Here is a 16,370-nt window from a genome sequence, read left to right as displayed (position 1 = left end):
CACACACACACCAGCACACACACACACCAGCATACACACACACCAGCACACACACACACCAGCACACACACACCAGCACACACACACCAGCACGCACGCACCAGCACGCACGCACCAGCACGCACGCACCAGCACGCACGCACCAGCACGCACGCGCGCACTCTGTCTCTCACGAGAACCTCGCTCGGCATAAACGGCCAAATAAAGGAGAGCGAGGGAACAAAGGGAAGCAAAGGGAAGCGGAATTCCCTGCCCGCCCGTGCCAGCCGCTTTCAGAGCTGCCCCACGCGACGTCGCGGGCCCATTGAGCCGCCTCCGAGGAGACGTGCCCAGGCGCAGAGCTATGCCCGTCTCTCTCCCTGCCTGGCACAGGTTCACAATGGCCAGCAGCGGGCCACGGGGTGGACGAGTTCTAGGAGGCGGCGGCGGCGGTGGGCGCCGAATCTCAACTCGCGCGACAGAAGTTTGAGTTGGGACGTGTAGAGGCAGCATGGGATTGCGGTGAGTTTGTGTGTGTGGGTGTGAGAGAGGGTGAGTGTGTGTGTGGTGTGGTGTGAGAGAGAGAGTGAGTGTGTGTGGTGTGGTGTGAGAGAGTGAGTGTGTGTGTGGTGTGAGAGAGAGTGAGTGTGTGTGTGGTGTGAGAGAGAGTGAGTGAGTTTGTGTGTGTGAGAGAGAGTGAGTGTGTGGTGTGAGAGAGAAGGTGAGTGTGTGGTGTGAGAGAGGGTGAGTGTGGGTGTGAGAGAGAGGGTGAGTGCGTGTGTGTGGTGTGAGAGAGAGAGAGGGTGAGTGCGTGTGTGTGGTGTGAGAGAGAGGGTGAGTGTGTGGTGTGAGAGAGAGGGTGAGTGTGTGTGTGATGTGAGAGAGAGAGGGTGAGTGCGTGTGTGTGGTGTGAGAGAGAGAGAGGGTGAGTGTGTGTGTGTGGTGTGAGAGAGAGGGTGAGTGTGTGGTGTGAGAGAGAGGATGAGTGTGGTGTGAGAGAGAGAGAGAGAGAGGGTGAGTGCGTGTGTGTGGTGTGAGAGAGAGGGTGAGTGTGTGGTGTGAGAGAGAGGGTGAGTGTGGGTGTGAGAGAGAGGGTGAGTGTGTGTGTGTGGTGTGAGACACAGGGTGAGTGGCTCTGTGTAGTGTGAGAGAGAGTGAGTGTGTGTGTGTGGTGTGAGACACAGGGTGAGTGGGTCTGTGTGGTGTGAGAGAGAGAGCGTGTGTGTGATGTGAGAGAGAGAGTGAGTTAGTGTGTGTGGTGTGAGAGAGAGTGAGTGGGTGTGTGGGTGGTGTGTGAGAGAGAGGGTGAGTGTAAGAGAGAGGGTTAGTGTGCATGTGTGGTTGTATTCTTGCGAATGTCAATATGAGTTAGATGCCAAATGTCAAGGTCTATTGGCCACAACGAGAGGGCTTCAGGAGAGAGAGTCTGTGTCGTTTTGTTATCCCTCGTCCGCTGAATGAGCGCAGACCGCAGTAGATTGGGTTGCACGGCCAATATCGCACTGCTGTGTTTATGCCTTTAATGTGTCTCTATGGGTCTCTGTGCATCTCTATGGGTCTCCATGTATCTCTGTGGAGCTCTATGTGTCTCTGTGGGTTTACTCTGCGGTCCATGAAGGGGATGTGCGCATCGGCCTGTCGACGTATCTGATGCGCTTGACGATGTGTGGTAGAGTGCGTGGGTACGGCTGAGTGTATGTGTGCTGAGGAGCGGTGGTGCAGTGGTTAGCGCACTGCGCTCGGAATTTGGCAAACCCGAGTTCGATTCCCGGCCACGGCTAACGTCACTTGCGAGTTGCATCCGAGCCGGCCCTGGGCTTCACTTTGGTTGACTCAGCCCTCAATGAGTACCTGGTCTTGGTGTGTCAACACCACCGCTCGGGGAGACAAGACGGCCATGCGTGGTGCGGGCCAACCCACCTCTCTCCTTGTACTCCGTGCCGTCCTCAATAGGCGCTCGCTAACGACACTTGCCACGACACTTGCTACATAGTGGACCTTTGTCTTCGTCTCTGTGCTTGGGGAGCGATGGTGGCTTGGTCTGCTGTTCTTGAATGACTCTTTGACCTCACAAGATCCATCGAGATGTCACTTATTTAAGAATCGGACAAGAACCCGGACCCCAGCAGTGGACAGAGCATCGGCGAATGAATGACTTGTGTGCGTCCTGCAGGCTCCAACGTGGTGTACATCATGTCGCCGATCGACACGGCTCAGGCCCTTCTCTTCTGGTGCCTAGCAACAGGTTTGTTACCTCCCCGTTTCTCTGTTGACGATAATATTATTACGACTGCTACTACGACTACTTTTGGATAAAAAGACTCCCCAAGCCATCCACAGCAGGTGGCACGCGCTCATTAAACACTCTCGCGCTGTATAGCGGGGGAGATTATGTTGTGTTTATTCCCAATTGAGTAATTTTCATGTAAATTAAAAATGTTTGGCATTGGGATGTGTTTAGCTATGGGCAGAAAAGTGGAACACCTAGAGGAAACCCGCGCAGAACAGGGGGAGGACGTAGAAACTCCACGCGGAAAGGCGCCCTAGTCGGGAGTTTAACCCAGGTACTCTCTTTGCCGTGAGACGCGAGCGTCACCACCGAGCCACCGTGCCGCTCAAAAACTTTCGTACGGCAGATCCGTTGCGCGTGACACCCCTTGGCGACCGCAGTTCAACAAAACGCCCTGTCCGTCTGTCCGTCTGTCCGTCTGTCCGCCGTGCGTGCGTGTGCAAGCGTGCGTCACCTCGTCGCACGCCGCAGGGGGGCGCCATCTGACGCCGCCGCTGACGACGTCGCCGCCGGCCTCGGGCGCGTCCCCCCTCGACGGCGCGCCGCCTCCCAGCCCGTCCGTTACGACGCCGGGCGCCCCGTCTGGTTGGACATCTAACGACGTCGCATCCGGTGCGCCAGCTGGCTTTCCACCCGGTTGGATGACGGGCGGAATATCCGGTAGGCTGCCGGACGCTCCGGCTGGCGAGATACCCGGTGTCACGCTCGGTTGGACTTCCAGTACCCTGTCCGTGAGAATCTTAGACGGCTCATCCGGTGGACCGTCGAATACGCCGCCTGACGGAACGTCCGATGGTAAGGCTGGCGGACTATTGGGGAGCGTATCGAGCGAGATGCCGGATGTCCCGTCCGGCACGACGTCTCGTTTTCCGTTAGGTACGTCTGTTACGCCGGGAAGTGCTGCCTTTGGTGGAACATCTGGTGGAATGCCAGAGGCAACCAACATCCCAGTTCAGTAGAACTTCTGGTTTGCCATCTGGTGGAATATTGCATTTATCTCGTGGAACACAACACGTCTCATCTGGGACTCCGAGCACGATATCTGGCAGACCGACGGATATGCCGCCTCCTAGAACGTCCGATTATCCACCTGCTGGAACATCGCCCATCATATCTGGCAGATCAACAGCCACCTCGCCCGGTATGACATCTGGCGGGACTTCCGCTCGACCCCCAGATATTGAGCAGCCGGGGAGCGGAACGCAGGAGGCCCTGTCTACAAGAGCACGTGACGGCTCGCTCACCGGCACGCTGTCACCGCTCGGCAGAACATCACCGGCAACACCGACGACTGCATCGGCAAGCAGCCCTACTTTCTCCTCCTCCTCCTCGGCCGCTCGCACCTACAGCCCAGCTGCCGTGTGGGAACCCGCCGACCGTCCGGTGTCGTCACTGTCGTCCGTCGCCGCCGCCGCGGTCTACGATCTTCTTGCGGGCGCCGTCGCATTTTGCCGACGACGGAGGCGGCGGCGCCCTCGTCGTGACCGTCGTCTCGTCCGACGGCCCCCTCCCGCCGGGGCTGCGCGTCGATCTGGCGTTCGGCTCCTGGCGCCGTCGTGGCAGTCCAAGCCGTTGCCGCCGCCGCCTTACCGGCGGCGCTCGGCGAACGTGAGCTTCGCGTGCCCGCCCTTCCCCCGATCGGGCCCCGTGCGCGCGCTGCTGCTGCTCGCCGGCGGCGGCGGCGGTGTCCTGGCCGCCAGCGGCGTCATCGAGGTGAACCGAACCCGGCGCGGCCACGCGCTGAGCCTCGGCCGGCGCCCCCCGCGCGACTGGCGGCGCCCGCCGGCACCGCCCGCGGTGGTGCGAGGGGACGGTCGTGGCGGCGCTTGAGCCCGAGCCGTGTCGCCCGCCGGCGCGCGGCAGGGTGACGGCGTTTGCGAGGACGTGGCCCTTTGGGCGACGAGGCGGCGTGAGCGATGACGATGGTGATGGTGATGAGAACGGGGTGGCTGAAGAGGTGTTGTTGGGAGAGCAGGAGATGAGAGGGGGCAGCTGGGAGGCCGAGTTTGACTGCTCGCTGTTCGCCGCCGAGGCTGCGTCCACCTTCTACTGCTTCCGGGCAATCGCGTCGGAGGTGGGAGACGATGCAGGAAGAGGGGAAGGAGGAGGTGGAGGAGGAGATGGAGGAGGAGATGGAGGAGGAGACGTGAGGGCCACCAAGTGTGTGCAGGCCTCATTGCATCTCCCGGCAAATGGCAGTGAGTGCTGCAATCACGCACACTTGTGCACGAGTGTGTGACTGAGTGGGGAGCGGTAGTGTAGCGGTTCGCTGCGCTGCACTGCGAACCTGGCGACCCGGGTTCGATTCCCGCTCACGGAAAGCACCAGTGACGATTATCTCAACCGGTCCTGGGCCTCCCCTAGGTCGACTCAGCCTCAAATGAGTACCTAGTGCGATGTGTAAACATCGCCGCTAGGGAGACAAAGGCGGTCGGGCGTGGTGCTGGCCACCCACCCCCTCGTGTACCGTTCCAGCCTTCATAGGTGCTCGCTAACAGCACTTGCCCCTACAGTCTGTTAAGGCTATATGGGGGATCTTTGTTTTTTTTGTGTGTAAACATCCCCACTGGGGAGACAAAGGCGGTCGGGCGTAGTGTTGGCCACCCACCCCCGCGTGTACCGTTCCGGCCTTCATAGGTGCTACTCGCTAACAGCGCTTGCCCCAACGGTTTGTCAAAGGCTATACGGGGGATTTTTTTCTTTGCTGCGTGCGTGCGAGAGAGGCAATCCGACGTAAAGGCGTGGCCCTGGCTCGTGCTCTATCCCAAACGCCCGCGTCTTCTCTCCCACTCATTCACAGCGCCCCCCGGTCCCCTAGAGGGGGGGATCTGGGGTCCCTGGTCGCCGTGGTCTCCCTGCTCGGCGTCGTGCGGGGAGGGCACGCGAGAGCGCCGCCGGACGTGCGCCGCCGCGGCCGTCATCGCCGTCGCCACGGCGGAAGGGGCGGCCGCCCTGGCAGGGCAGCGGGGAGCTGCAGCGACCTGCGGAGGAGAGCCGGATGCGCCGTGGTCGGAGCGCGAGAGCTCCCCGTGCTCGCTGCTGGAGTGTCGCGATCGCGGCGGCGGCGGCGGAGTCGGAGTCGGTGATGAGAACGAAGGGAGGAGGGTGAGCACCGCAGTGAACGATCGCAACGGTGAGTGAAGGTGTGCGGCGTCGGGGGCGGTGGCGTCAGCGTCAGCGTCATCATAGTCACCTCCGATTAATGCGGTTGGCTACGTACGGTGCGAAAGAAGTTCAACATGGAGTAGACTCTCGATTATAATCCGTGCTAATGATGGGGAGGACGGCCGCGGAAAATTCAAATTGCAGATAATCCAAAAACCACGAATGTAAGTGAAGTGAACAAAATACTCCTTCGATTTAGAAGACAAACGATCGACCGATCAATGTGCGTGCTCAGTGATAACAACATTTTCCTACTCCCACGAAGAAGACTCGGCCGACTAAGTGGATTGCAGAGCTACGCCCACTGTTGTCAATATATGCAACTACTGTACTGTAGGGGCGATCACGTGGATTTTGGATTAGCCGGAGCAACATATTTGTTCGGTTTAAGCACGTGCAAAAAACATTTCCAAGAATAATGTAGAACTGTTTTTAGATTATTAATTTGGGGCTTAAGGGAAAATCCATGAGTTATTTGACTAATTTGTCAAAATCTCAGCTGCGCGGTTAATCCGCAAATCGAATTAACCGCACGCGGATAATCGAGAGTCTACTGTACGTGTGTAATCATCGTCACCACCCCGACACGAACGGTCAAGTGACCCCCGTGACCCGCGCAGCGAGGGGAGGCCCTCATCCAGCAGTGGATTGACACAAAGGCGTGCATGCGCATGCAATGGACATTCTACTTCTTTTTACTACAATGGCTGAAAAGGCACAAAAGGCCCAAAGCGTCAAGGGGGCAAACAACATTCGCATCAAAGTTGTAAGAGATAAGAGTTGACTCGTGTATTAAACTGAGCAAAGTTATTGGTGTTAAGAGTTTGGGGGAAAAGGGACGATGGGAGGGAATTCCAGAGGGAAGCGATGTGAGCGAAGATGCAGAAAGAGAAATGAGGTGAACTGCAGTGTGGAGAGTGAGTGCGTGGGTGGGTGAGTAAGTGGCTGAATGAGTGAGTGAGTGGTTGAATGAGTGAGTGGGTGAGTGGCTGAATAAGTGAGTGGGTTAGTGAGCGGGTGAATGAGTGAGTGGCTGAGTGGCTGAATGAGTGAGTGGCTGAATGAGTGAGTGAGTGGCTGAATGAATGAGTGGGTGAGTGGCTGAATGAGTGAGTGAGTGGGTTAGTGAGCGGGTGAGTGAGTTGTTGTGACCTGAAGTGTGGTGTTTGAATACACAACCACTGTTGTTGTCCCCTGGTGGAGGAATCGACAACTCAAGTTCACGATAACAGTAATGATGGTAGTCGAGTTAGAAGAGTGATAGGCAGGCGAATGTCTCGCGATTGACCGGAGTGCATCAACGGGTGCTTTACTCTGAATCCTAAGCATGTCTACGTGTCTCCCCGTGTCTATGTTTCTATGTTGTTTCTCTCTCTGTGTTCCACCGCTCCCGTGCGTTCCACCTGTCCGCACAGCGTCTCGTGACACTCCACCACCGCCGCCGCCGGCACCGCCAGCGGCACCGCCGTCGACGCCACACGGCGTGGTGGAGAGCGCCGTGGCGGTGTTTGGGATGTGCGTGTGTGCGTGCGTCGTCGTCTCGACCCTCCTCGCCGCCGCCCGCGCGTGCGTCGCTCGCTTCAAGCCGGGCGGCGGTGGCTGTGGCGGCTGTAGTGGCTGCAGTGGCTGCGGTGGCGGCGGCGGTGGCTGCGGCGCTGAAGCAGGGGGGGTGGCCCTGAGTGTCGCAGGGGCCTGCAGGGGCGTCGCCCCGGGTCGATCCTCCCAGCTGCTGCCGTGTGCGTCCGCTAAGACCGCACGCACGCACGCTCGCACGCTCACACGCACGCTCGCTCGCTCACACGCACGCTCGCTCGCACGCAAACACACAGACCCCTCGTGTCGCCTTGCAGGCTGTTGGGGCAAGTGCTGCTTACGAACACCTACGAAGGCTGCTGTCACTGTAGCACACGGGTGGGTGGTGGGCAGCACGTCCCCACTGGCGATGTTTACACACCGCACAAGGTACTCTTTTGAGGCTGAGTCGACCTAGGGGAGGCGCAGAAGCGGTTAAGACAATCGTCACCGATGTTGGCCGCGGGCGGGAATCGAACCCGGGTCGCCGGGTTCGTTCCGCACGATACTACCGGTTCAGTGACACACGCTGACGCTGCGAGGTACCCGCAGTGACACGGCGACATGCTGACGCGCACGGTGGGGTGGTGTGCCCAGCACTGCGCCCTGGCCACCTTTGTCTCTCCATACCGGGTACTCATTTAAGGCGACCCGAGGGAAGGCCCCGGCAGGACACGGCGGGGGTTGACGCGTCTGTCTGGTGAACGTGCGCAGCCGGGGAGGAGATGGAGCTGGACGCGCTCCGCGAATCCGAGTCGACCGTCGCCGCTCGCTCCTCCGGCCGGACGGTGCCGGCGTCCACCTCCTTCACCGAAGCGTCGTCGCTTGTCGTGACCGAGGTCTCTCATCATCACCGTCGCTACTGCCGCTACTCGCTCGCGCGACTCACCACCGTCGTTGTGTATCCTGTGTTAGTGAGGGGTGTGACTCACGTTGTGTGTGAGTGTACCCTGTGTTAGTGAGGGGTGTGACTCACGTTGTGTGTGAGTGTACCCTGTGTTAGTGAGGGCTGTGGTTCACGTTGTGTGTGAGTGTAGCCCCCCGCGGTTGGAACGGAGTTCTCTTCAACCAGTTGTAATTGTTGCAGGCGCCTGGCAGACGCACCGTGGAACTACCCAACGGCTCGTCCCGGCTCCTTGCCACAAACCACTTGGCTTCCACGTCCGGCGTCCTCCCGGCGCCGTCTCCCCTTTCCCCGGCGTCACCGCCGCCGCCGCCGATCTCGGCGATCTCGCCGCCGCCGCCGTTCAGCTTCTCGCTCGCTCACCGGCAGCTGCGACGCATGCGACGCGACGGGCAGACGGAGGGCGTGCGCACGTACCGGCTCGTGCCCCGCCAGCCGCCGCCGCCGGGCCCCGACGGCGCCCCGTGCCTCGCGTCGGACGAAGACTCCGAGAACGGCACCGCCGGAGCCGCCGGGTTCGCCGCCGCCGGGTTCACGCTGCCGTCGCCGGGCAGGTCCCGTGGCGCCGGCCACCGCAAGCTGAGCCTCCCGGCGCTGGCCGACGCCCGCTGGGCGCTGGCGGCGCCTCCGCCGCCGCCGCCGACGATGTGGCGGGAAGCGTGGGGGGCTGTGCCGATGGCGCAGTGGTTGGCGGTCAGCGGGCAGGCCGGCGGTTGGGCGGTGCCGCTGCAGCTGTTCCCGCCGCCACCGGCGGCGGCCGCCCCCGCCAGGGCTGGCGCCGCTCTGCGGAGAGTGCCGCCGACCGCTGTACTTTGCCGGCGATGGCGACGGTGACGACGACGAGCGGGTTGTGGCGCCGGCGATCTACCCGGCGTTCCGAGGCGATTCGAGACACTCGCTGGGCGCTGTCGACGGCGCCACACTTCACCAGCAGCAGCAGCAGCAGTTTCGGCCGAGGAAGGGCAGTTGCGGCGCCAGGAGGCTGCCGCCGCTCCCGCGGGCGCCGGCAAGGCCTGGCGGCGCCGGCTCGGAATCCTCCGCGGCGGCCACGAGCGCCGGATCGGAGGGATCGGTGGCAGAGCGGTCGCCGCTTCACCGGATCCACCAGAGGCTGGAGGGGCCCAGCTTCTCTCACAGCGAGGTGTGAGAGTGAGGAGTGTGGCGAGTGGCTGGCTCCGACGGGGCCATTGTGACCCACCCTGAGACAGAAACAGAGGGGCCCAGCACCAGGAATAGAACCTCGCCTCCATGGCGGTGACCCCTCCGTGGCTTTAACTCGGCCATTGTGAACCCCTTCGGAGAGAGGGAGAGAGACATGACCAGACCTGGCCGTTATGAACCCGATGAGAAAAATAGAGAAGAGACTGAACCTAGAATCTCAATGACATGGCCATTGTGAACCTCCTGAGAGAAACGGAGAGAGACACCCAGACCCAGGAAATGGACATAGGGTCTCGGTGGTGCCGGCTCATTGCCTCTGACTCAGCCATTGTGCAGCCCGAGGTGATAAAGATCTGACCGGTGGTCACTGTGGCGAGAGAGCTTGGCTCGCGGACGGTCGCGAGTGAAAATCGAGAGAGCTTTCAATATCATCATCAGCGATTTCATTATCATCTTTAATAGCAAGATCATAATCATCTGTGTCGTTTACATCATCATCAGCAGCAGCATTATCATCATCATCGGCAGTTTTATCACCGTCCGTCTCGGCTAGATCAAGTGACCACTTTGCGTGAATTCAACAGTGGTTGTCCTGTGGATGTCATGGCCCCCGCCATGGGAATGTGGAATGTCCACCACCGGCCCGAGGGGCCCACCAGTAGAGATGATCGCCACCCCATGCTCGTCTTTACCAGGGAGACATTTCCTCTTGTGACACCGCAGACAAAAACCCTCCCGGCTCCGCTGTCCCGTTGCCTTGCGGCCCATCAAGCGACGTGCAGCTGCCTGGCGCACCACGAGCAAGGCCGGCTGCCAAGCGTCACCCGACCTCGCATGACCCTCACCCCCGAACCGTCTCCGGTCTGCACAGCGAAACCACCGTTTGCCGTATAGCGCCGGGTCCACCGCACGGCCCGCCCTTCGCCCGGAAACCCGGGCCCTCAGCACGCCGCCACCCCCGGCCACACCCTGTTGCCCCTCCCCCCGTCCACCACCGCCAGCCGCAGGACCCGCGTGCGCTGCGGGCCGACGCACGGGCACCTGCGGACGGCGCGGGCGACTTTCCCGCGGATGGACGAGCGCCCGAAGATGATGATGAAGGGGCTGAGGGAGTAGTAGACGGAGGTGAAGAAGGCGCGCACGTCGGCCTGCGTGCTCGTCCACTCGGCGCTCAGCCTCTGCACGACGGTGAAGCGCATGCACACGTTGACGCCCCAGCAGACGAACGCCACGACCATGAGGCACGCGATCACCTTGGCCGCGTTGAGGGCGGCCGCGTTGCCGGCGCCCCCGACCCAGCCCCGGTTCCGCGCCACCAGCCGCCGGTGCCGCAGCACGAAGCCGAGCACCAGCGCGTTGGCGGCGAGGAGGGTGGCGAGCGCCGCCACGTCGAGGACGTTGGAGGCCTCCAGGAAGGCCGCGGCGCCGTCGGAGGGCGTCACGACGCAGCCCGAGATGTGCAGGAAGCCGCCGGCCCGCCCGTCGCCTCGCGAGCGCACGTCGAGCGCCAGCAGCGGCGCCGACGCCAACGCGCAGAGGGCGCACGTGGCCCCCACGAGGCGGGCGGCGCCGCCGCCGCGCCGGCCCGACAGGAGGCGCGAGAGCGCGGCGGAGAGGCGGCGCGGGCGGCCGCGGGGCTCGACTCGCGCGAGCTGCAGCGCGCTGAGGATCACCGTGAAGGCGAGGCTGCAGGAGCGCAGGACGTTGACGGAGTAGAGGAGCGCCTTGCAGGCGCCGTCGCCCAGCGCCAGCGAGTCGAGCGACGTCAGCACGTACGGCGTGTTCTTGAAGACGGACGAGAGCAGGTGCGTCGCTGACATGCCGATGACCACCACGTCGGCGGGAGACGGGCGGCGCAGTTGCGAGAAGGCGACGAGCACGGCCGAGTTGCCGCACACGCCGAGGACGGTGAGCACCACGAAGAGCACGGTCAGCAGCATGCTGGCCGTGCACAGCGAGAGAGAGCGGGAGAGAGCATGCGTGTGTGTGTGTGAGGGAGAGAAAGCGGGAGAGAGCATGCGTGTCTGTGTGTGAGGGAGATAGAGCGAGACGGTGTGTGTGTGTGTGTGATGGAGAGACGGTGTGTGTGTGTGTGAGGGAGAGAGCGAGACGGTGTGTGTGTGTGTGTGATGGAGAGACGGTGTGTGTGTGTGTGTGAGGGAGAGAGCGAGACGGTGTGTGTGTGTGTGTGAGGGAGAGACGGTGTGTGTGTGTGTGAGGGAGAGAGCGAGACGGTGTGTGTGTGTGTGTGTGAGGGAGAGACGGTGTGTGTGTGTGTGAGGGAGAGACGGTGTGTGTGTGTGTGTGAGGGAGAGACGGTGTGTGTGTGTGTGAGAGCGAGACTGTGTGTGTGAGGGAGAGAGAGAGCGACGGTGTGTGTGTGTGAGAGCGAGACGGTGTGTGTGTGTGAGGGAGAGACGGTGTGTGTGTGTGTGTGAGATTGTGGTTGTGTGTGTCCGTGTGAAATCACGTGTTTGTGTGATTGAGTTTGCGTGTGTGCGTGCGTGCGTGTGGCCGCGCGCGCGTGCGAGTGCGCTGTGAACCCGGCGAAGCGAGTTCTATTTCCAGTCACGGCTAACATCAGTGGCGAGTGCTATCTGAGCCGGTCCCGGGTTTTACCGCCACCCTGATTCACCAACACACGCTGGGCGGTGGCGCGGTGGCCCGGCCCTAGCGCATTCGCCGATCCGGTGACCGCCCCGGTCATCACCGCGTCGTGCGTGATCGCCGTAATAATGCGACGACTGCTACGCCGCCGTCTGCTTCGCTCACAGCGGACGCTAAAGATCCCGTGACGTAATTCGCAAGAGCGGGCCATCGTGCCCCGGAGTCACGGTCCTTAGTTTGCCAAATTCGACAATTAACGCCGTAGATGACTCAACACTCAATTGGGATCACGCAAAATGCAGAAACGTCGCCCCCCCCCGCCCCCCTTTCCTGGCGGCAGACTAATTCCCCAGGCTCCTCTCGCAAATGAGACTCGTTCTGGTCTCTTGCATTCCCACCTGGTTGAACAAACAAACACTTGACCAGCACGGTGAAGTATGGTCAAACAAGCCCCATGACTGACAGATTTAAGAGTCCCTCATCCAGCAGTTGAGACAATTGGGAAAGTTTCTTAAATCCCCTCCCAACACTGCCTCTGTCCACCTGGCATTGTTATAATTGGCTTCACCGCAGTCGGTCAATGTGCAGGTCCCATGACGTCTGTCCAACGTGGAAGAGTAGGCCAAAGTCCCCTCGAGAGGGCCTCTCTAGAGCGAGCGACTGCGGTGGCTGCGCCCTCAGGCCGTGGGGGGGTAATTGGCACCTCAATTTGCGCGGAGACTTCCACTCCCCCGGGTCCCAATCACAGCGAGCGCACGAGTGCCCGTGTCACGCGCACGTCCACTCGCGCGTGCGCTCCGCTCCTCCACGCGGCGCGGCCCTCAGGTTTCAATGGCAACCGTCCGCAAGCCCGCACGCCTGTTTGTGCGGTCAGAGCGGTTCAACAAATCAACGCGCCGATGTGCACGTGCGGTGGTGGTCCAGGCGCAGCCGTGCAACCGCTTGTGCCCACGCCGCTGACGGCCGGACGGCCTCCGCTGGAGACAGCTCTCGAGGGGAGCGGCATCTGTTCTGCTCTTCGTCGCTGGCCTGACGTCTTGGAAAGAACTGGGAGTACAAAGATCCCCCGTATAGCCTTAACAGACTGTTGGGGCAAGTGCTGTTACCACGCCCGGCTGCCTTTGTCTCCCTAGTGGCAGTGTTTTTACACACCGCACCAGGTGCTCATTTGAGGCTTAGTCGACATCGGAGAGGCCCAGGACCGGTTCAGATAATCGTCACCGGTGTTGGCCGTGAGCAGGAATCGAACTCGGGTCGCCGGGTTTGTAGCACAGCGCACTAACTGCTACACCACCGCTCCCCACAATTTACCTCACCACCACCACACGCGACCCGCCAATCATCAACTGCCGTGGACAGAGGTGGCGGGGAGGATGACAAACTCACGCCATTGTTTCAGGCGCCGCACTGGGAGCAGGAATCGAACTGGCATCCAATGGATTGCAGGTCCAGCGGTGCTGACCATTGCACCACTGTGGTGGCAGCATCCCGAGAAATTCACAGCCCCTCCTCAATCCACTGCTGGATGAAGGCCTCCCGATGGAGGTTGTTTGACCATACTTCACCATTCTGGTCGGCGCCAGTTGGTTGGAAGGAGAAGGGGGAGGCGCAGGACCGGGTCAGACACATCGCTTGCCACGGCTGTTGGCCCCGGCCGGGAATGAAACTCCGGGTCGCCGGCTTCGTGTGACAGTGCTGCTGCACCGCCACTGTGCCCACAACTAATCTCACGTCACTCAGAACCGCCCCGGTTTTGTTTTAATAACACGAGGGTAACGTTCACCGTATTTTCACAAACCCCGGCGGTTTCTCAGTGAAAGCCGCTCGCTAATTCTGTCGTGTGCTGTGATGTTTCCATCATTTTACAGCGGACGGCTTATTCACTATGTAACACGATTTTTGTTCCTGGGTAGTAAGTGTTATTTTCTAATTGCTTATGCCTCAAAAGTATAGAAAAGAGTCATATCTTTCTATCCTTTTAACTGGCAACAAAACTGACACCTTTATACAAGGCATCATGTTTGCATTAACCACAACACTTGTGGTCAAAATTCAAACAAAAAGACAACTCTGGTAATGAATGCACTGTCCTTGAAATTGATTGGTCCACACCCGAGACAGCTTTTCTTAGAGCCTAGAGTTGTCTTTTTGTTTGCATTTTGGCCGCAAGTGCTGTGGTTAATGCAAACACGATCCCTTGTATAAAGGTGTCAGTTTTGTTGCCAGTTAAAAGTGTAAAAATCTATTACTATATCTTGCTACTGGCAAATGAAGTCCTATACAAGTATAGAAAATGGATATTATTCCCCACAAACTTTGCTTTTACATGAAGGAATGACACAAATGCACACCACGTTTTCTCATTGAAAATAGGTACATTTCGAAATATCACTGTCCTGGTCACAAAAGCAAAGTTTGTGGGGAATAATAGCCATTGTCTGTACTTTTCAGACATAAGCAATTCGAAAATAACACTGAGTATCCAGCAACAAAAATTTAATATTTTAGTCTTCTGCGTTTGGCTTAGGATATTCGCCGTATTCTCCCGATTATAAGAAGCTGTGGAAAGTAAGAGGCACCCCAGCGTCCGTCGCTATTGACAGAACCTGCGGAAACAAGCCCAGTGGTAATAACCGTAACAAGAATAAACCCATGACCAAACACTGTGGATGTGCCCAATCTTGTTGGAACTTGGAAGCTAAGCAGAGTTGAGACTGGTGAGTACTTCATCACGCACCGTACGTAGCCAGCCATGCCAACCGGAGGCGCTTCGTGGTGATGATGCTCATCATCATCATGAGGCGTGAAGCCCTCAGGGCGTAGCGGTGCCCCACGGTCCACTCACCGCCACGCCGAGTGACGGCCAAGGCCGCGGTGCTGCTGGTGGCGGTGGCGGTGGTGAAGATCGGCCTCCATCGTGCGCACTGTCCATTGTCAGAATCAGAATTCTTGTTGTCTGTGTTCATCCGGAAGGAATCCGATGAGGCGTGGAGCTCGTTTTGAGCAGGTGTCCAATGTCAACCGGGGCTGTCTCCGACCCTGAGGCGCGCCGTCGGCGATCGCTCTCAGAGCGGTCAGCTGATCAGGGCTTGCCGGATGTTGTCGGCTCGACGGCACTGCAGTGTGCGCCGCCGTGCTGGGTTGTCTCCTGTTGCTCCCCAACCTCGGAGGCAAACTAAATGTTTCGATTTAAAGCTTTCGTGACTGCATGGATTCATCATCTTGGTTCTTTCGGTAAAGTCACGTAGAAGGGAAATAATAAAATAATAAAAATAAACATTAAATAATTCTCACGACGTTTCGGCCACACAAGTCTGTCGGGAAGACAGCGTCTGAATTCAGACGCTGTCTTCCCGACAGACCTGTTCTTCACCTGAGGACGGCTGCTTGCATTGTGGCCAAAACGTCGTGAGAATTCTTTTATTGTTTTCTTTTTATTATTTTATTATTTCCCTTCTACGTGACTTTACCGAAAGAACCAAGATGATCAAACTAATTGTTGTTGTGACTTTCTGACCCCGTGCCCCTACTGGTCATCTGTGATCAAAGAGCTTCATAGCTCATCGGATTCCTCCTCCAGTCTAAATAAAGATTCTCATTCTCATCACTCACGGAGCTCGTGGGCAAACATCCCGATGTAGCAGCACCCTCCTGACAAAGGGAGTCTTTGAGGCTCAGTGAGGCCTTCTGGGGTAAATAACCGGCGTGGAGGCTCCATCGTTGACTTATTATCGGCGGAGCGATGGCGGACAGTGATTTGGCGTGCCGCGCTAGGAGCCAGGCGAACCTGAGTTCGATTCCCGGCCGCGTCAGTGGCGAGTGACATCTGGACCAGGCCCTGGGCCAACCCACGCTGGCCGAGCGTGGTGAAGTATGGTCAAACAACCCCACCACGGCACGGGGAGGTGTTCCATCCAGGGAAGCCACACATGGTCCTGAACTCGGGGTGGCCTTGTCACTTTGGGATGTTTGGCCAACACGAATGACATTAGTTGAACATGTAGTCAGAGGAAAGCTTTAAGTCAGTAGGCTTTCGTGACCAATAGCCGTAACAGAGGTTTTGTTGGGTTAGATCGCATGCATATAAATGCGTCGTTAAACACCGCCACCACATGACACAGCCAATTAGTGAGGGTTATCACGTGAACAAAACGTGCAAATTCGTTACCGGTGCAGCACACACGAACCGGTTGTGCGTTGGAGAGTAAACCCACAACAACATTTACACTTCGAGTACCAGTGACTTTTCTCCGGTTATCACAATCGACCAGCCTCATCAGGCGACTGCCAGAGTTGTAGAGAAGAAGATGTCCCTGCCTCCTCGGTCTTAAATAGTCAAGAGATCAATGTGACGTTGCCACTTGTGAGCCAATCAAGTGCGAGGACCAGAGGGGGGGGGGGGGTTAATGTTTTAATATAAATTCTCTGTTATTGGTTTGGTTATTCACAGTTATGCAACACACATATTTGGTGCACATAATAAAGGTACATAATGTATGTACATAATGTATGTACATAATGCATGTACATTATATATGTATGCAATGTATGTGCATAATGTGTATACACAATGTGTGTACACAATGTGTACGTAATGTATGTACACAATTTATGCACATAGTGTGTGTACATTACGCATGCAAATTATGTATGCACATTACGTTTGCACATTATGTGCGTTCTGCCGTTTTT

General features: G+C 58.5%; 2 protein-coding genes across 2 annotated transcripts; one reads left to right on the top strand and one right to left on the bottom strand.

The window, feature by feature from the left end:
- The first annotated feature begins 4,247 nt into the window (after positions 1-4,247).
- LOC133357661 (SCO-spondin-like) lies at positions 4,248-15,033 on the top strand. The gene is made up of 5 exons (XM_061575741.1): positions 4,248-4,467; positions 5,070-5,402; positions 6,850-7,170; positions 7,721-7,845; positions 8,094-15,033. Exons 1-5 carry the CDS (start codon positions 4,248-4,250, stop codon positions 8,742-8,744), a joined length of 1,650 nt encoding a protein of 549 aa, XP_061431725.1. The 3' UTR covers positions 8,745-15,033.
- On the bottom strand, positions 10,013-11,089 carry LOC133357706 (olfactory receptor class A-like protein 1). The gene has a single exon (XM_061575800.1). It carries the CDS (start codon positions 11,087-11,089, stop codon positions 10,013-10,015), a length of 1,077 nt encoding a protein of 358 aa, XP_061431784.1.
- Positions 15,034-16,370: the final 1,337 nt, after the last annotated feature.

This window comes from Lethenteron reissneri, chromosome 59 (genome assembly GCF_015708825.2).
Source record: "Lethenteron reissneri isolate LAM-NWPU_2019-01 chromosome 59, ASM1570882v1, whole genome shotgun sequence".
NCBI lineage: Eukaryota > Metazoa > Chordata > Hyperoartia > Petromyzontiformes > Petromyzontidae > Lethenteron > Lethenteron reissneri.
Note: the sequence above shows the minus strand (reverse complement) of the source record. Positions and strands in the feature narration are given on the sequence as shown.

Coding starts and splice junctions, on each gene's coding strand:
- LOC133357661 (XM_061575741.1), top strand. CDS start 4,248: ATGAGAGGGGGCAGCTGGGAGGCCGAGTTTGACTGCTCGCTGTTCGCC. Junction 4,468..5,069: donor GCATCTCCCGGCAAATGGCA/GTGAGTGCTGCA, acceptor ACTCATTCACAG/CGCCCCCCGGTCCCCTAGAG. Junction 7,846..8,093: donor CGTCGCTTGTCGTGACCGAG/GTCTCTCATCAT, acceptor TAATTGTTGCAG/GCGCCTGGCAGACGCACCGT.
- LOC133357706 (XM_061575800.1), bottom strand. CDS start 11,089: ATGCTCTCTCCCGCTTTCTCTCCCTCACACACACACACGCATGCTCTC.